The following is a 15,069-nucleotide window of genomic DNA, read 5'->3' on the forward strand; positions in this document are numbered from 1 at the left end:
ATTTAGTCTTTCATTGAATCATTTGATTTCTTTTATCAGAAGAAATTATACTCTTCTGAAGTTGTCTTTGATTGGGTTATATATATTTTTTGGAAGATTTAAAGCAGGGAAAATTTAAACATTTTATAGTATTCACTAGAAATGGTTTTTACATTAAATTTTGAAGTACATAAAATTCTAAAATTCTAAGAAAAGTCCATTGAATTTCTAAAATATATGTAAACATGACATGGTAATAGCATGGGAAGTTAGTTAGTTGAACTTGAAAATCATGAATTCCATGGGTGCATGCATCACAATAGCATACTCTAGATAGGCCAACACTTTGGCTGGTGCTTCCCAAAGAAAACATCAAAATTCTTGGATTTTGCTTTGCAAGATCGGGGAGACTAATTTAAAAAAAAAAAAACTAACATTCCTGAAATCCTCAAACAACTTTTAAGTGTTGTACATGAACTAAGTATTACATAGATCATCCCCCGAAAAAAACAAAAAAACACTATTTCAGGAAGAAAGAGAAAAGAGACGAAACAATGAAACACACCTCACAAACTGAAATCATCTACCATGGGTGGTCTAGTACCAATTTCAATGTTAGTTTATCCTTGAAATCCTCACAAAAAAAAATCAATAATTTAGAGGCACACCGGTCAATCTGAGAGAGGCTTCCGAGCCAAGAAGAAATACAATGGAGTGAATATCTCTTTCCTGCGAGTAGCATATACAAAATACTTCATTAATTGATAGTGTAAAAAAAAAGACAATTCCTGATAAAGAGTATATGCTTAAAATGAGTACATGTGTGTGAGGTTATAAGACCTGTTTACATTTGATGCAAGTTTTTATTGAGTACAAAAATATGTAGTTTATATATACTGAATAGTAATAGTTCTTTCTTTGAAAGAAAAAAAATAGTAATAGTTCTTACTTTCCACCAGCAACAAGTCCCTCTGCAGCTTTCTCCAAGAAAGCTTGAACTCTTTGGCTACCTTTTGGTGCAATTCCCACATATTCCAAGGCCACAACCTATCATAACAGAAAGTAAGCCACTAACAGATTGATCTAAAGATCTAATGCAGAAAATCATTAAAAGAAACTTTGCTTCTGCATAGTTGGAATAAAAAGGAAGCTGGTATAAAAACTAAAAATGTATATTTCTTCCAATCCTGATTAATTTTGATAGAATCAAAGAGATGGTGTAGCACAAAAAAATATCTCACCATATTTTTCGTTATAAAACGTCCAAGTGCTGTTAAGCGGAAACTGCTAAGTGAGAAATGACTTTTATCCAAAGGCAGATACCAAGGCAAGGGTGAGCCAATTGTAAGATCTTTTTCGAATACGACCTTTATGAGGGGAAAAAGCAGATTGTAAATCAGATAATATACTCTCAAGTTGCACGATGCAATGGAAGTAACGTAGACAACTCGTTACTCACTTCAAAACCTGCTTGTTTCAAAGCTTCAATGCATTGTGTAGTCAACCTGATGTCAGGGAGGCCATCACCAAGCTCAATTTCAGCCTGTTAATGAAAATTTATATCACGTGCTCAAAATAGACATAAAGTTATAACTTGTACAAGATATGTATTCAGCTCTACTAGAACCTTGATTCTTTGGTGTTCTTCATTGTTGGGATCAAAGGAATCAGTCATGCACCATTCATATGCAGCAAAACATTGACCGGGCTTTAACACTCTAAAAATCTCTTTGTAGCATCCAACCTTTAGGTCAAACAAGCAGCTAAAGTAAAAAAAAAAAAGTAACAGAGATGAATCCCCCCTCCCCAATCCAATAACGGAGTAGATATACAGCATACAAAATGAAAAAGATTATTTTTGTTAGATGTAATTAATCATCCGTAATTATCAGATCAGATTTTCAAAAAGTACCGCATCAGGGGCATGACAAGTAGCTTCAATTGCATAGACTGCATCAAAACTATTATCTGGAAATGGCATTTTCATGAAATCTCCCTGCATCGTTATTAAATATATACTTAATAAAAAAGACAAAAATATACATCACACAGCATGAACTGTACTTTTACCACCACTAACCTTCACAAAATTACAGGTCTGGTCTAGTTCTGCCATGTGGTTTAATTTCTGCAGATAAAAAATTAGTAAGAAAGTAATGAGCTAACCAAAAATAGTATTGGGAGTTCAAACTAAATATTATGGGACTCTAAAAACATTTACCTTTCCCCTTGTTATCTGATATTCATTGTTGTTCAGACCAGTAACTGAAGTGGAGCTGCCAAATATTCAGAAAACAGACAACAGGTGTTCAAACATATAAGCATATAGTACCACTAGAATTGTCGATACAACTTGAAATCAATGAAGTAACATCATAAACAGTTCTAACCAAGGCAGTGGCAAAACATAGAAACAGCTGGGTCACACTAGCAAGGTTTATACAACTCGTCATATCGATTGATTTATTGAAAGACATTCTATGGATCAATAGTCCAAATAGTCCTCAACCAATAATATTAATCCATGAAAGTATATCCAAAAAATAAACACACAGCAGAAAAGCAACACGATTTTTAGTTTGCATCCATATTTTATGCCTCTTTTTTTTTGCTTAATCATACTCTGTATTTTATATTGGACTATGGAGCTAATAGGGACGAGCAGCAAAAGCCAAGAAAGGGAGGAAGAACTTGTCAAAAATAAATTAAAAGCTATTATTAAGATTTAAGAACATGGCAAAATATGAATGACCACCAACCTGAACCGAGCTATTTCCCTCAGGGGTCCACCAATTCCACATCCTACATCTAGAACCTGCAAGTGACAAAGAAGATCAAGTTAGAAAGGATTTCCTACATCAAACAAATACATATACGATAAAATTATTGATTGTTTATTAAAGGATACAGCAAGTACATAACTAGTACATCTTCAGACAATTACATCTCATATCTGATATCTTTATACATTAAATTAGGTTGTCACTACTATTTTATTTGAAGTTTGTGTGGTATTCGCTTGGACTATCATCTAACGTGAGCGTTCACCGGGTGGACCGAGTTGGTAAAAATGTGGAAAATTATGTGGGAAGTTCACTTTAACGCATTCCCCAGAGGACAAAAGGAATAACAAACTTTCTCAGTCAGCTTTTCATCAATTGCAGTCTACAGTTAAAAAAGTAAAAGACCTTCTGCCCAGGCTTAAGTCCCAGTTGTAGAGCAAGGAAATGTTCATGCCGCTTAATGCTTTCTCGAAGAGATTCTGTTTTCCATCTGCAAACCGGCAGTTATTATTTGTAAGTTTCGTGGAGCTGTTGAAGACCAACTTCTATCATATGACACACACACACACATCACTGTACAGTATACACAGTTTTATGCTTCTTCAAAAGCAGAATATCATGAGAACGTTGAGAGAATAAAAATCACCTGGGTGCAAAATGAAACGATTCTCCCCAGCCATATTCGTAAAAGCTCGTGACAAGATCATAGTATTTATTGACCTGCAATATGCACATATCATGCTTTTTGAAAACTTACTTCTAGTAGCAACTTAAATGTTTCACATTACAAGGCTGCTCTGTAGTGGAAAAAAACAGGCAGAAAATATAGTTGTTTGATAAAATTAAGATTAAAGAATGAGGGTCATTTTGAAGTTATGCTTTAATTATCACTTAAACTATATTATATGAATAACATATATGCAAAATACGAGCAAACCTTTGTCATGCAAATCAGAATATTCTTAGGGAAAGGATGTACGGATTTACCATGTCACTGTAATTTGCTTTTCTCTCTTCTTCTTCTCCCCCAAAAGCAACATGATACTTCTCATACCTGATGTATTGAAAATAATGATTATAGCAATAATATAGTTAAATGCACCTCAAAGGTCAAAGACAACAAGAAAGTAGCACTAGGACAGTATTCCCCCCAAAAGCAACATGATACTTCTCATACCTGATGTATTGAAAATAATGATAATAGCAATGATATAGTTAAATGCACCAAAAAGGTTAAGGACCACAAGAAAGTAGCACTAGAACAGTATTCCAAAAATGACAATAATGATGACAAGCATTGAAATATGTACAATATTACAATTTGCATTACACAAAGATCTGTAAAACAATATGATACTGCCCCAACATAGCAATGATATATTTAACTGCACCAAAAATGGCAAGGACAACAAGAAAGTAGAACTAGAACAATATTCCAAAAATAATACTCCATCCGTCCCTCCCAATTGTTATCGTTTCTAAAAGAGTGCCCGGTATGCATTTTAAGATGAATATAAAGTATAGTTCTATAACTTTTTTAAAAAAATTTCTTTTTCTGAATAAAAGTATAAACATTCTATTTTTATTCAGAAAAAGAAATTTTTTAAAAAAAGTTTTAGAACTATACTTTATATTCATCTTAAACTGTGTGTCAGACACTCCCTCAAAAACAAACGATAACAATTGGCCGGGACTGAGGGAGTATATAACAATGAGCATTGAAATATGTACAGTGTTACAAACAGTTTGCAAGACCTAAAGATCTGTATTAAATTATGATACTGCCCCAACTGGATCTTATCTAATATTCTTAGACTTCCCCTCACTCAAGTCTTCGTGTCCGTAATGAATTGTAAGAATATTAGGGGTGGCAGGGAGTCGAACTTGAGACTCCCACCCACCAGAGATCTAATAACTTGTTAAATAACAAGTCCATCTAAAACCTTAAGGTTGTTAGAGGAAGGCCCGGGGACATTATATTATATTCTAACAGTCAATCAAGATCTATAGAATAACAGGACCCACTTCAAGTTTCTCAAACACTTCCACATATCATCTCCTAATAAGAAACTAGTAAAATAAACACCTTACAGTGTGTATGGACAAAAAGGGTAGTGAGTAACAACCCAGAATTAAAACTTTAATATGGTACAGGAATTTTTCAAGCAATACTGTTCTAGAAAACAGTACAATTGGTGCTGAAAAAGTAATTTGATGAAAGAACTCCTGTCAAATTGTTTAAAATCTGTTACACCATTGACATGTAACAGAGAACTATTACAAGTTCACAACCGGGACTGAATTGTAAATGGGCACTGATTTTTCAGGAAACAAAAGGATTCGAAGGAAGCAAAACTAATAGGCAATTTAAAAAGCTCAACTCGATGTCAGTACAAAATCTAGAAGCACGATAGAAAAAACTTGGTGGAAGCACAGGTGTAGCACATAATGTCCAAACAAAACAAAAATTCTTCCCAGAATAGCCAATTATACCATACAATTCCGACATTCCCATCTCTACAAGGAAAAAGCAACAAACAGCCATCACATGGACTTCGCCGAAAGGTATCACTAATCAAACACATTTTATATGTAGCCTTCCTCTAATTGGTGAAAGACTCATCTCTCCTGATCGCAAACCGTTGTAAAAAAAACAATACTAGTGTTTGCATACATGCTGACCTTACAGATTAACAACGCTTGAATTATAACCAGTTATGTAAGTACCACTGTCAGCTATGACACCCTCATAAGTCCTTCATTTCAAATTACTAGTCTTAAAGAAGAGCACCTACTAATCCACCAATTACACAAATAACATCAACAAGAAAAAAAGGATTTATCAACAAAAGTAGCATACAAGATTCACCCCAATCACAGTTCTCATTGAATCAAAATCATGTATAACCAAACATAGCCTAATCATCACTCATCATTAGCAAAAAACTACATTATAATATGTATACATACACTCCAAACATCAATTAAATTTATTGGCCTAATCGAAAATGAAAGACCAGGCATTAAAATCCCACAAAGTGCAATTCGCGTAATAAACAGAGGGAGTGTATATATAGATATACTTGTCAACAGCATCAAGAACATCATCTTTCTGAATCTTGCCACCAAGATGAGAAGTAAGATCCAAAGCTCCATTATTAGCCATACCCACCTGTCCTTTCAAGATCTACATTCAAGAACAAAACACAAATCAATCAAATGTGCTTAAATTATTATACTTACAACAACCCATGTCATAAAGATTGCATCTTTATGAAAAAATGAAAGAGGGTATATTGAAAAAGGGAGAATGAGGGGCTTACAGAGATGGAGATTGGATCAATGTGAGAGAAAAGTGATAGCAGTAGTGTGAGGTATATACTGGTGCGGTGCAGTGGTTTTTTTATATATGAAAAGAGATAGATAGACACAATGATTGTATGTATAGGACTGAGCACTAAATAGTAAATAGAGATATTTGACGAGGTGGATATAGTAGAGTTAAAAGACTGGACAGGTTGGACTAAAGTGTCTTCTTCTGGTTAAGTATGTCCTTAGCTTATGCTTCTTGGGTCTTGAGCCGGCCGATCTACTTTTCCTGTTCCTTTTTCATTTTTAAATAATTTACGGGTCTGGTCCGTGATTTCGTGACGATTCACCGTAAAATCTCTATAAATTAATATAGTTGAAATCCGAGAATTTTATTAATTTAAAAAAATATTGATTTATTTTCACATTAATACAATATTTACTAATTTATAAAAAAAATTTGATATTAAATAAAATTAAAATTTTAATTATATAAATACAAACAGAATAAATTACTTATTTATGTATTATACATAATTTAGTGTACATTAAATACAAATTCAAAAATTCAGTGTATATGTATTGATTTGATTCTTAAAAATAATGGTGAGATGATTTAAGGACACTACGATAGCTTAAAGTAATTTCATGTAAAATTACACAACGTTTCCAATATAGTTCATTAAGCAAAATATATATATTCTTGTTTGTATTAGATAATTTGTATTTAATGAATGAATATAAACAGAATAGTCAGTGTACGTTAAAAATGAAACGATTAAACTTAATCTGTAGAATATCGTTACTATGTTTACAAAGAGAAAGCTAAAAATAACATATATATTGTCCAAAAATTTTGAATTTTATTTAAATAAACTATATGTACTGCTCTATATTGTTACTGAGTTCACGACTGACTTACAATTAACTTACTCAATTTAAAAAGATAAAAAAGACATAACTGAATGACTTACAATCATAATCTACAATGATGTAAAATTTACACTACTGTTAATATAAAAGTTGATTTTAATGAAAATGTTACTTTTTTAAATTCAACGTATGTATGTATGTATGAAAAAATGTTAGTTTTTTATTTGCAATACTGTTAACAAAATAAAATTAAGTTATATATGTGTGTCAGCATGTAAATTATCGTATGTTACATTTCTTAGTAAATTACGATGATTTCAATTATTTATATGCAAAATATTTGATTTATGTACATGTATATTCATTATTAACATCTAGTGAGACAATTGATTATTTAAATAACATGCGTTTATAATTATTCAAAAATTAAAATTATGTAGTCCATCCGTCCCGGCCGATTCTTTACGTTTGGTTTGGGCACGGAGGTTAAGAAATATGTATAAAGTAGTGAAAAAAGAAAGAAAAGAGGGTGAAGTGGTGTGATCCATTGATTTTTAATGTATAAAAGGGAGATAATGGAATAAAAGTAGTGTGAAAAGGAAGGAAAAGTGGGAAAATGGTGGGACCCATTGACTATTTTTGGTAAGTTTTGAAATGTAAAAAATTGGATAAGACATCCCAAAAAGGAAATTGTCAAGAAATGGTTGGGATAGAGGGAGTAATAAATAAATTACAATAATTTACCTATGGTATACACAATATCACTGACAAACAATACATAACTATTTTTTATACAATTGAGTACAACAATACATAACTATTTTTTATACAATTGAGTACCAATCATGGTTGTAACATAAAATTAAATTATAAATTGTAAAGACTTCTTATTGATATTCATGATTTTTTTCGAGAATTCGAAGGAAAAATTGTAATTATATCGTCATTTAAACTGTTTTTAAGTTTTTTTTTTTATTATGACTCTGATATTTCTTCATACAATAATTTGATAACATTGTATGCTATTCTTCTAAAATTAAATATTTTTCAGTCCGATAAAGTTTTATAAATATCAGTTGAACTGGTTAATTCCTTTAAATTAAATTATTGAAATATATATTTTTTTCTTTAAATAGTATAAAATGCATTGAATCAAATGCTACAATATAGTATAAATATAACTTTTATTTGAATAATTTAAAATATTAAAATAATTCAAAATATTTGTATAATATTTTCTTAATCAATTAATATTGCTTATCTATATATTTTGTTTAAAGGCTAGATTTTTTTTCAAGTGAAAAATGAATAATAAATAGATTTAATATATCGTCGTATTTTTAACAAATCTCGTGAGATCTTATATCAAATTTGGATATTTTTAAAATCGGGACAACTCCCAAAAACAATAATACACTACCGGTGAATTTAGTAATTTAAATACAAATAATCAATTGAATTGATCCTATAAAAATCTCAAATGCATTAATTTATATTAATATAAGATATTAATATATTTCACATTATTGGTAAGATATTCTCGCCGAACTTGTAATTTAAATTTACTAAACGTTGACTATGATGATGTTTTTTGATCGGGTCATGTAGTCTAATTTTGAGTATTTTTTTTAATAATAGGCCAAGTTTTGATTTCAAATTCGAAATAAACTAAAATGAATTGACTTATTATAATTCGAACTTATCTAAATATATAATAACAATATATATAAGCGATTCTATTTTCAATATTTTTTAAAAAAAATTATATATGTACATTTTAATTACTTTGTATAATAAAAAATATGTTAAAATACATAAGATATATTTTTAAACTAAAAAATGATTAATAAATAAGATAATAATTCATTTATGTACTATGATGCCTAATTTTATATCTGGAATTAAATTTTTTAAAATTAAATGTTCAATATTCAACTAACTATCTTTTTTTGCGAAATTCAAGTAACTACCTTTAAAGTTAAATAAAATATTTATTTAGCATACTTATATATTATGTGTATGATAAAAAGTATATGTGACAATATGTTATAGTGGTATGAGGTTGTATAGGTGAATGAAATATCCTGAGTTCGATTCTCACAAACCACATTTTATATATAAATATTAAAAATAAGGGCATTTTAGTCTTTTCACTGAGACTTTTTAATCTCATGATTATTATCCCTTTATTCTCCTATTATATATAAAAGAGATATAAAATATTATGTACTAATAACCTAGGACATGTTTAAGTAAATTCATCTCCAACGATGTGTCTTATTCTTACTATATATTCAATATTTTATTATAAAAAATTCCTTTTATTATTAAAATATAATAAATAGTGGAGATGAAAAGAACGATATCGAAAATGTGCCTTGAAAATAAGGCTCAAGTAGGTTGTTCTAGTGATATTAGGCATCATTAAAACACTGTTGGAACTAATTTTTTTGTCAAATGCCCTATATTTTGATTTAGGACATCATACATGGACTTGTTCTCACACTTAAGATGTAAAAATTAATTCAGGATCTGTTGGTCGGAGGTATTCTGGAATCAGGTATGGGTTTTATTTATTCCAAACACATATTTGATATTTTTTTTCAAACCCTCAGGGTATGAATTTTTCATAACCAAGGGGGTGGATATAGGAGCAGTATGAAGAGTTAATGTTTTTATTATTGTTTTATCGTTAATTAAGTACTACATTATAAATTTTTAATATAAAAATCAATCAATCAACCAAAATTATATTAAATTAATTATTAAATTAATATTTTAAATTAATTAAAATTAGAATTTTAAAAAATTTCAATTAAACATATCCATTCCAGCACTCAACAATAAAAAATGATACATTAACATCATACCACTTCAATCTGATTTTTGATTTCAACCTTATAACACCACTCGAACCAAACGGCCAACGCATTATAGATATTTGACTTTTTGTCGAATGTAACACTTTTAGATAGAATAAGTAAGGTTAAGATGTTGTGCAAGTCATGCATTATATAAAAAGACTAAGTCACATTGAGAATTCTAAGATGAAGTTGACTTGTAATTAATATGTAATATGTAACTGTATTCTTTGAGTCTGTAATAATGTTGTAGAAGACTAGACTCAAATATTTTTTAGTAAACAACCAACAAGCTAAGAAATAAGTCTCTGGAAGAATATCAAGCCTGATTATGCCTCGGAATGAAGATACAATAGCTTGAAGAAGAATAATTGCGTAGATTGAAAAATGTTCAAAGTCAAATGTCGAGAAGTCACATATTAGGGAATATCAAGAAGTATATCGAGAACTTCTTAAGCTATCGAGAAGTCAATTTGACATGTACAGAAGTCATTCCTTTTGTAGACACGTCAACTTATTTATAGAGAAGTCACTTTATCTATAGAGAAGTCAAAAGACATGTAGAGAAGTGGAGATATCGACAAGTAGGGGTGTACAAACGAACCGTTCAACTGCTCAACCGCTCGCAATAGAACCGCAATTTACGGATAATCGCGAAAAACATGTTGGTTATGGATTTAGATTTTAACAATCATTTATTTGTGGTTTGGATGCAATTTTAAATTTTTAAAAATCACAAAATCGCAACCGCAACCGCAACCACAAACCCTGACATATATTTTGTTAGGTCACACAACACTGTAGAAGGGGGTTGAATACAGTGTATGATACAATCAAATCGATTTAAAGCACAAGTAACAGAAAATAGATGTATTCAATATAATAAACTCTGTTACAATGGAACTGTTCTCTCTCAGTGATGAACAAATATCACGAGATCTGCTAGGTTACAATATTTGATCTTCTCGATGATCGTAACTCTTTTAGAGTAAACCTATGTCTGTGTTTATATAGACACACAGTTACAAGATAACTTCTAGTTGATATGGAATATAATTCTGTCTCCTAAAATATATCAACCAGATATCTTATATAATTCTTCTAGTCCTCTAACTCTTTCCATGCATATCTTCTTCTTGTATTAGTCTCGATCTTCTTTCCTGTGAATCAGCTTCCTTCCTTAACTATTAGTCCACCAGTACTTAAGTTCTGATATCCATCTTCTGATATTATCTTCTGATAATCTAAGTCCTGATATCCTTAAGTCCTGACTTCCAGTAAGTCCTGATTCCAGTAAGTACTGATATTTCCTGTTAGTTAAGATCTGAAAACTAAACATGAAACATATTAGACATGACATCTCAAATATATCCAACAATCTCCCCCAACTTGTAAATTATGCAAGAATGTACAAGTTAATAGATTTGATGATGTCAAAAACATTTAAGTTCAAATGCAATAAGAGTTTAATAAGACTATTAATTATAACTTACAAAACATCCAGCTTTACCAACATCACTGAATCAATCTGAATCCATAATGATTCAGATTATCTTCAGCTTTCTTCATAACTTCAGCTAACTGTGTTTTGACCTGCATCATTTCTTCTTCATTACTATCACCAATTTGATAAATGGCTGTTCTGAGAGCTTGAATGGATGTTCTTTCAAGTCCATCACCAAGTCTGATAACCTTAGGATGTGAAGAGTTTTCATTATAACATAAGTATCTTCCTTTCAGAATAACTTCCACCTTAGCAGAAATCTTCAGCATATAAATTTCTCTTCCATCACCTTCAGTAATCATTGGACTGTAATGAGAAGATTCTGAATAGATCTCTTATAGCCTTCAAAATGTATTCTGACCATCTTCTTGTAACATCAGATTTTACTTCCAGAAGATAAAGAATATGTTGAAGTTTTCTGATAGACTTCTTTAATACATCAGTATCAGCTAATCTATAAGTCCTTCCATCATTGAGAAATAAGATCAATTTCTCTTTTAGATTCTCTTTGTCATGAACATCTATCACAACTTGAGCAGACAACACCTTGTCAAGGTGCCTTTGTTTGATTTGTTCATATGGTTTGTCTGTCAACATGAAAGGATCTCTTAGAGTAACCTCTACTCCTGTTTGAATCTTCTCTTCGTTAGAACCTAATCCAGCTCTATCTATAGGTTGCTTGGCTTTCAACCCAAATGTAGCAAGTTGATTAATCATGAGATTGGATTTTGGTTCAACTGGAGTAGCTTTCTTCCATAACAACTTCTTCTTATTAGCAATTGTCATTTTATCCAAATCAACTTGAGCATTGTCAGTAGTTGATGTCTTGATAGCTTGATCAGAATTTGCTGTTTCTTCTGTACCTTCCTGTCCTTTATTCTGAACAACAACTTGAGCAGTGTCAAAGGTTGTTTTAGAATCTTCAATTATCTTTCTTTTTTTTTTCCAGAATTTGAACAGTTTCTTCTTCAACAAGATTATCATCAGTTACTTGAACCATTTTACACACTAGTTTCATCAGAGCTTGAGAAGTTTTCAAGTCCAGTGACTTAGTTGGTTCATAAATTTTTCCTTTCCCTTTGTCTTTGGGATCACTCTCAGTCTATGATCTAGTTTTGACCTTTGAAGTTTCAGAATTTGACTTTTCCTTGATCACAATTCCTTTTTCCTTAGGCCTTGGAGGTTTCTTTGCATCAGAAGCTTTAGACTTAGGATTTATCTTCTCAGTAGCAAATATAGCTTCTTCCTCCTTGAGATCTAAATCCATTCCTGGATTGTGTTTCAGAAATAATCTTCTCGCTATCTCCTCATCAAGTGTCTGGATTTTAGGATCTTTAGAATAAACAGTAGTTTGCTTCCCCTTTAACTTCAGAGTTTGCAAGAACTTCTGAGAGTCTTCAGATCCAAACTGAATCAGAATATCAGAACTTGACATCAGACTTTGCTTATCACCACTTAACTTCAATCTTTGAGCATTCACAGCATCAGAACTTGACTTGTTCTGAATTGAAGATTTTCCTTGAACTTTTCTTTGACCTCTGCTCTTTTCAAAGTTTCCCTGGTCATCACCTTTATCATCCTTTTCCTTTAGTTCTTGAGTAGGTGAACATTTGGACTTAACTACCTTCTCACCCTTTTTGGCATCATCAGGAAGTAAGAGAGAAAGAAGAAGTTCAACTGAAGATTGGATTTCATCCAATTGAGCTTTCTGAGAAGCTTGATTAGTCAGAACCTCAGCAATTTGGGCATGTTGCTTCTCTTGAGTTTTCTCAATGGCTGCAACTTTTTCAGAAATAGGTCTGGTATACCTGTTCTTGTCAAGCTTGATCTGTAGATTGAACTTATCAGCTTGTTCCCTGAGTGTATCAGCCTTTTCATGAGTAGAAGTATGTAGACCTTGAAGATGTTTTGTAGACATAGCTGTGATCTTGAGTTGTGTCTTGAAATCAACATTTGTAAGCAACTCATTAGCTTTTTCAATATGCCCTGTCAGAATTGTAGAACATGGAATAAAATCTGATTCATTCCACTTCTTTGTTACACTTAACACCTCTGTGAGTATCCTCCCAAGGAATAAGTGCTTCCTTTTCAACAAATTTCTTCACCAATTCTTCCTTGCCCAGAGTAGGTACTGGAGTCTCAACATAAACACTGTCATCAGAACTTGAGGAAGACTCATTCTGTTCTGATAGCTCAACAGTGTGTGAAGTAACTGGAGATTCAGGAATAACATCATCTAAATTCTGATCAACAGAATTTATCTCCAGAGCTGGTGTCTTTGATGTAGATGGAGCTTCCAGATAAAGAACTTTAGGTATATTCAAATTATGAATATCTATTTCAGAATTACCAGTTTGTTCTTTAGCATCATTTGTAGCTTTAATAGGAGAGACATGAAGAGTAATAACTGTGTCATTAGCAGTGTCTTTGTCTTGAGCTGGAAGGGCTTCAATGATAATTGGTTCTTGTGAGATCAGAGATTCCTGATCCCCTTCCTCAGCTTCTTCAGTATCTTCTGATATAGCCTTAGCCAAATACCTCCTTGCCTTCATTTTCTTCAATCTCCTTGCCAATGAAGGAGTTGCTTCAGCAACATCAGAATTTACATATTTTCTTTTCAAAGTATCAGAACTTTGAGCTGCTTTCTCTTTCTGAGAAGTAACATTCTCAGCTTCAACTATCACAGGTTCAGATGCATGAACTCGTGCTTCAATTATTTCCTCAAATTATCAAAATTTATTATTGACCATTATTGAATCAAAACATTCATCACAGGATCAAGTTAAAAATCGATGAAGTAAAGATTAACAAATTTCAATTAAGACATGCACGTTAACTACTAGCCCATAATGATTATGACTGTTTTTATCTCACCCAAATTTATTCTGATGTAAATATGACTGTTTCAGATTTTACCACAAATAAGTCAAGTAAAGAAAAATACCACGTAAGCATCAAAGATATCATCAGTATTTAATATCAGAACTTAACTTATATCAGATTTTAACAGTCATCAGAACATGGCTTCTGTACTCAAAAAGTGAATATCTTTTTCTGTGATTTTTCATACAAATACTGACTTGTTTTCTGCAGAGTTTAATCATCAGAACTTCCATCAGAACTTGTCCTCAGAAATTATGCAAATGACACTTAATTGTTTATCAAAAACAACTTAACCACCACAGTAATTTTCATCATTCATATGGAGTGAAAGTGTGTGCATTCAGCAAAATATCAGATAGAGATTAAAGTCTGATCAACTTCACTACATCTTAGAAATAAGGCATAACTCAGAAAAATACTTAAAATCTGTCATCAGTCATGATGTCTACTATAGAAAAACTTTATGCATGAGTCCACCTCAACTGTTTGTGCTCATTTTATACATCTTTTGAAATTCCTTTTTACAGTGGCTTCTCAGTGTAAGTGAGTCACGACTGCTTATCAGAATTTATGCTGTAATCAGAGTATTTCTCCAGTAATCATAGAGTGTGAAAAGTCACCAAGAATTTATTTTTTTGCTTTTCTAATGCATATTACTTAATACCAGCAATGCACTTGGGTCTTCCCTTCCACATTTTTACGCTAGATCTCAAAGGATTACCTGACTTTTATTCTTTTCTTTTCTTTTGATAAGTGAGGCTTATCAGCACTTAGTTCATTCTTAAGATTTACCGACAACGGAATTTGACAGATAAGAAACAAGAATCTAGTTTGTGACTTAGTAATAAGATACACAAAGTAAACTTGACTAAGCTCA

The 15,069-nt window shown here is 31.5% G+C and overlaps 1 protein-coding gene across 1 annotated transcript; it reads right to left on the reverse strand.

Moving 5' to 3' along the window:
- Positions 1-508: 508 nt before the first annotated feature.
- Positions 509-6,240, reverse strand: LOC141671970 (cycloartenol-C-24-methyltransferase). The gene is made up of 14 exons (XM_074478440.1): positions 6,086-6,240; positions 5,846-5,949; positions 3,750-3,816; positions 3,409-3,482; positions 3,168-3,252; positions 2,739-2,794; positions 2,201-2,255; positions 2,060-2,107; positions 1,892-1,975; positions 1,607-1,723; positions 1,439-1,522; positions 1,221-1,346; positions 929-1,026; positions 509-708 (listed from the first exon to the last, which is right to left on the reverse strand). The coding sequence occupies exons 2-14, from the start codon at positions 5,926-5,928 to the stop codon at positions 651-653; spliced, it is 1,035 nt and encodes a 344-aa protein (XP_074334541.1). The 5' UTR covers positions 5,929-5,949; positions 6,086-6,240; the 3' UTR covers positions 509-650.
- Positions 6,241-15,069: the final 8,829 nt, after the last annotated feature.

This window comes from Apium graveolens, chromosome 7 (assembly GCF_009905375.1).
Source record: "Apium graveolens cultivar Ventura chromosome 7, ASM990537v1, whole genome shotgun sequence".
In the NCBI taxonomy this organism is placed as follows: Eukaryota; Viridiplantae; Streptophyta; class Magnoliopsida; order Apiales; family Apiaceae; genus Apium; species Apium graveolens.

Bases quoted from the DNA above. Each gene is read 5' to 3' on its own strand.
- LOC141671970 (XM_074478440.1), bottom strand. From the start codon at position 5,928: ATGGCTAATAATGGAGCTTTGGATCTTACTTCTCATCTTGGTGGCAAG. The intron at 3,253-3,408 runs GTGATTTTTATT...GCCGGTTTGCAG, and splicing joins TCGTTTCATTTTGCACCCAG to ATGGAAAACAGAATCTCTTC. The intron at 2,256-2,738 runs GTTGGTGGTCAT...AATATTTGGCAG, and splicing joins AGGGAAATAGCTCGGTTCAG to CTCCACTTCAGTTACTGGTC.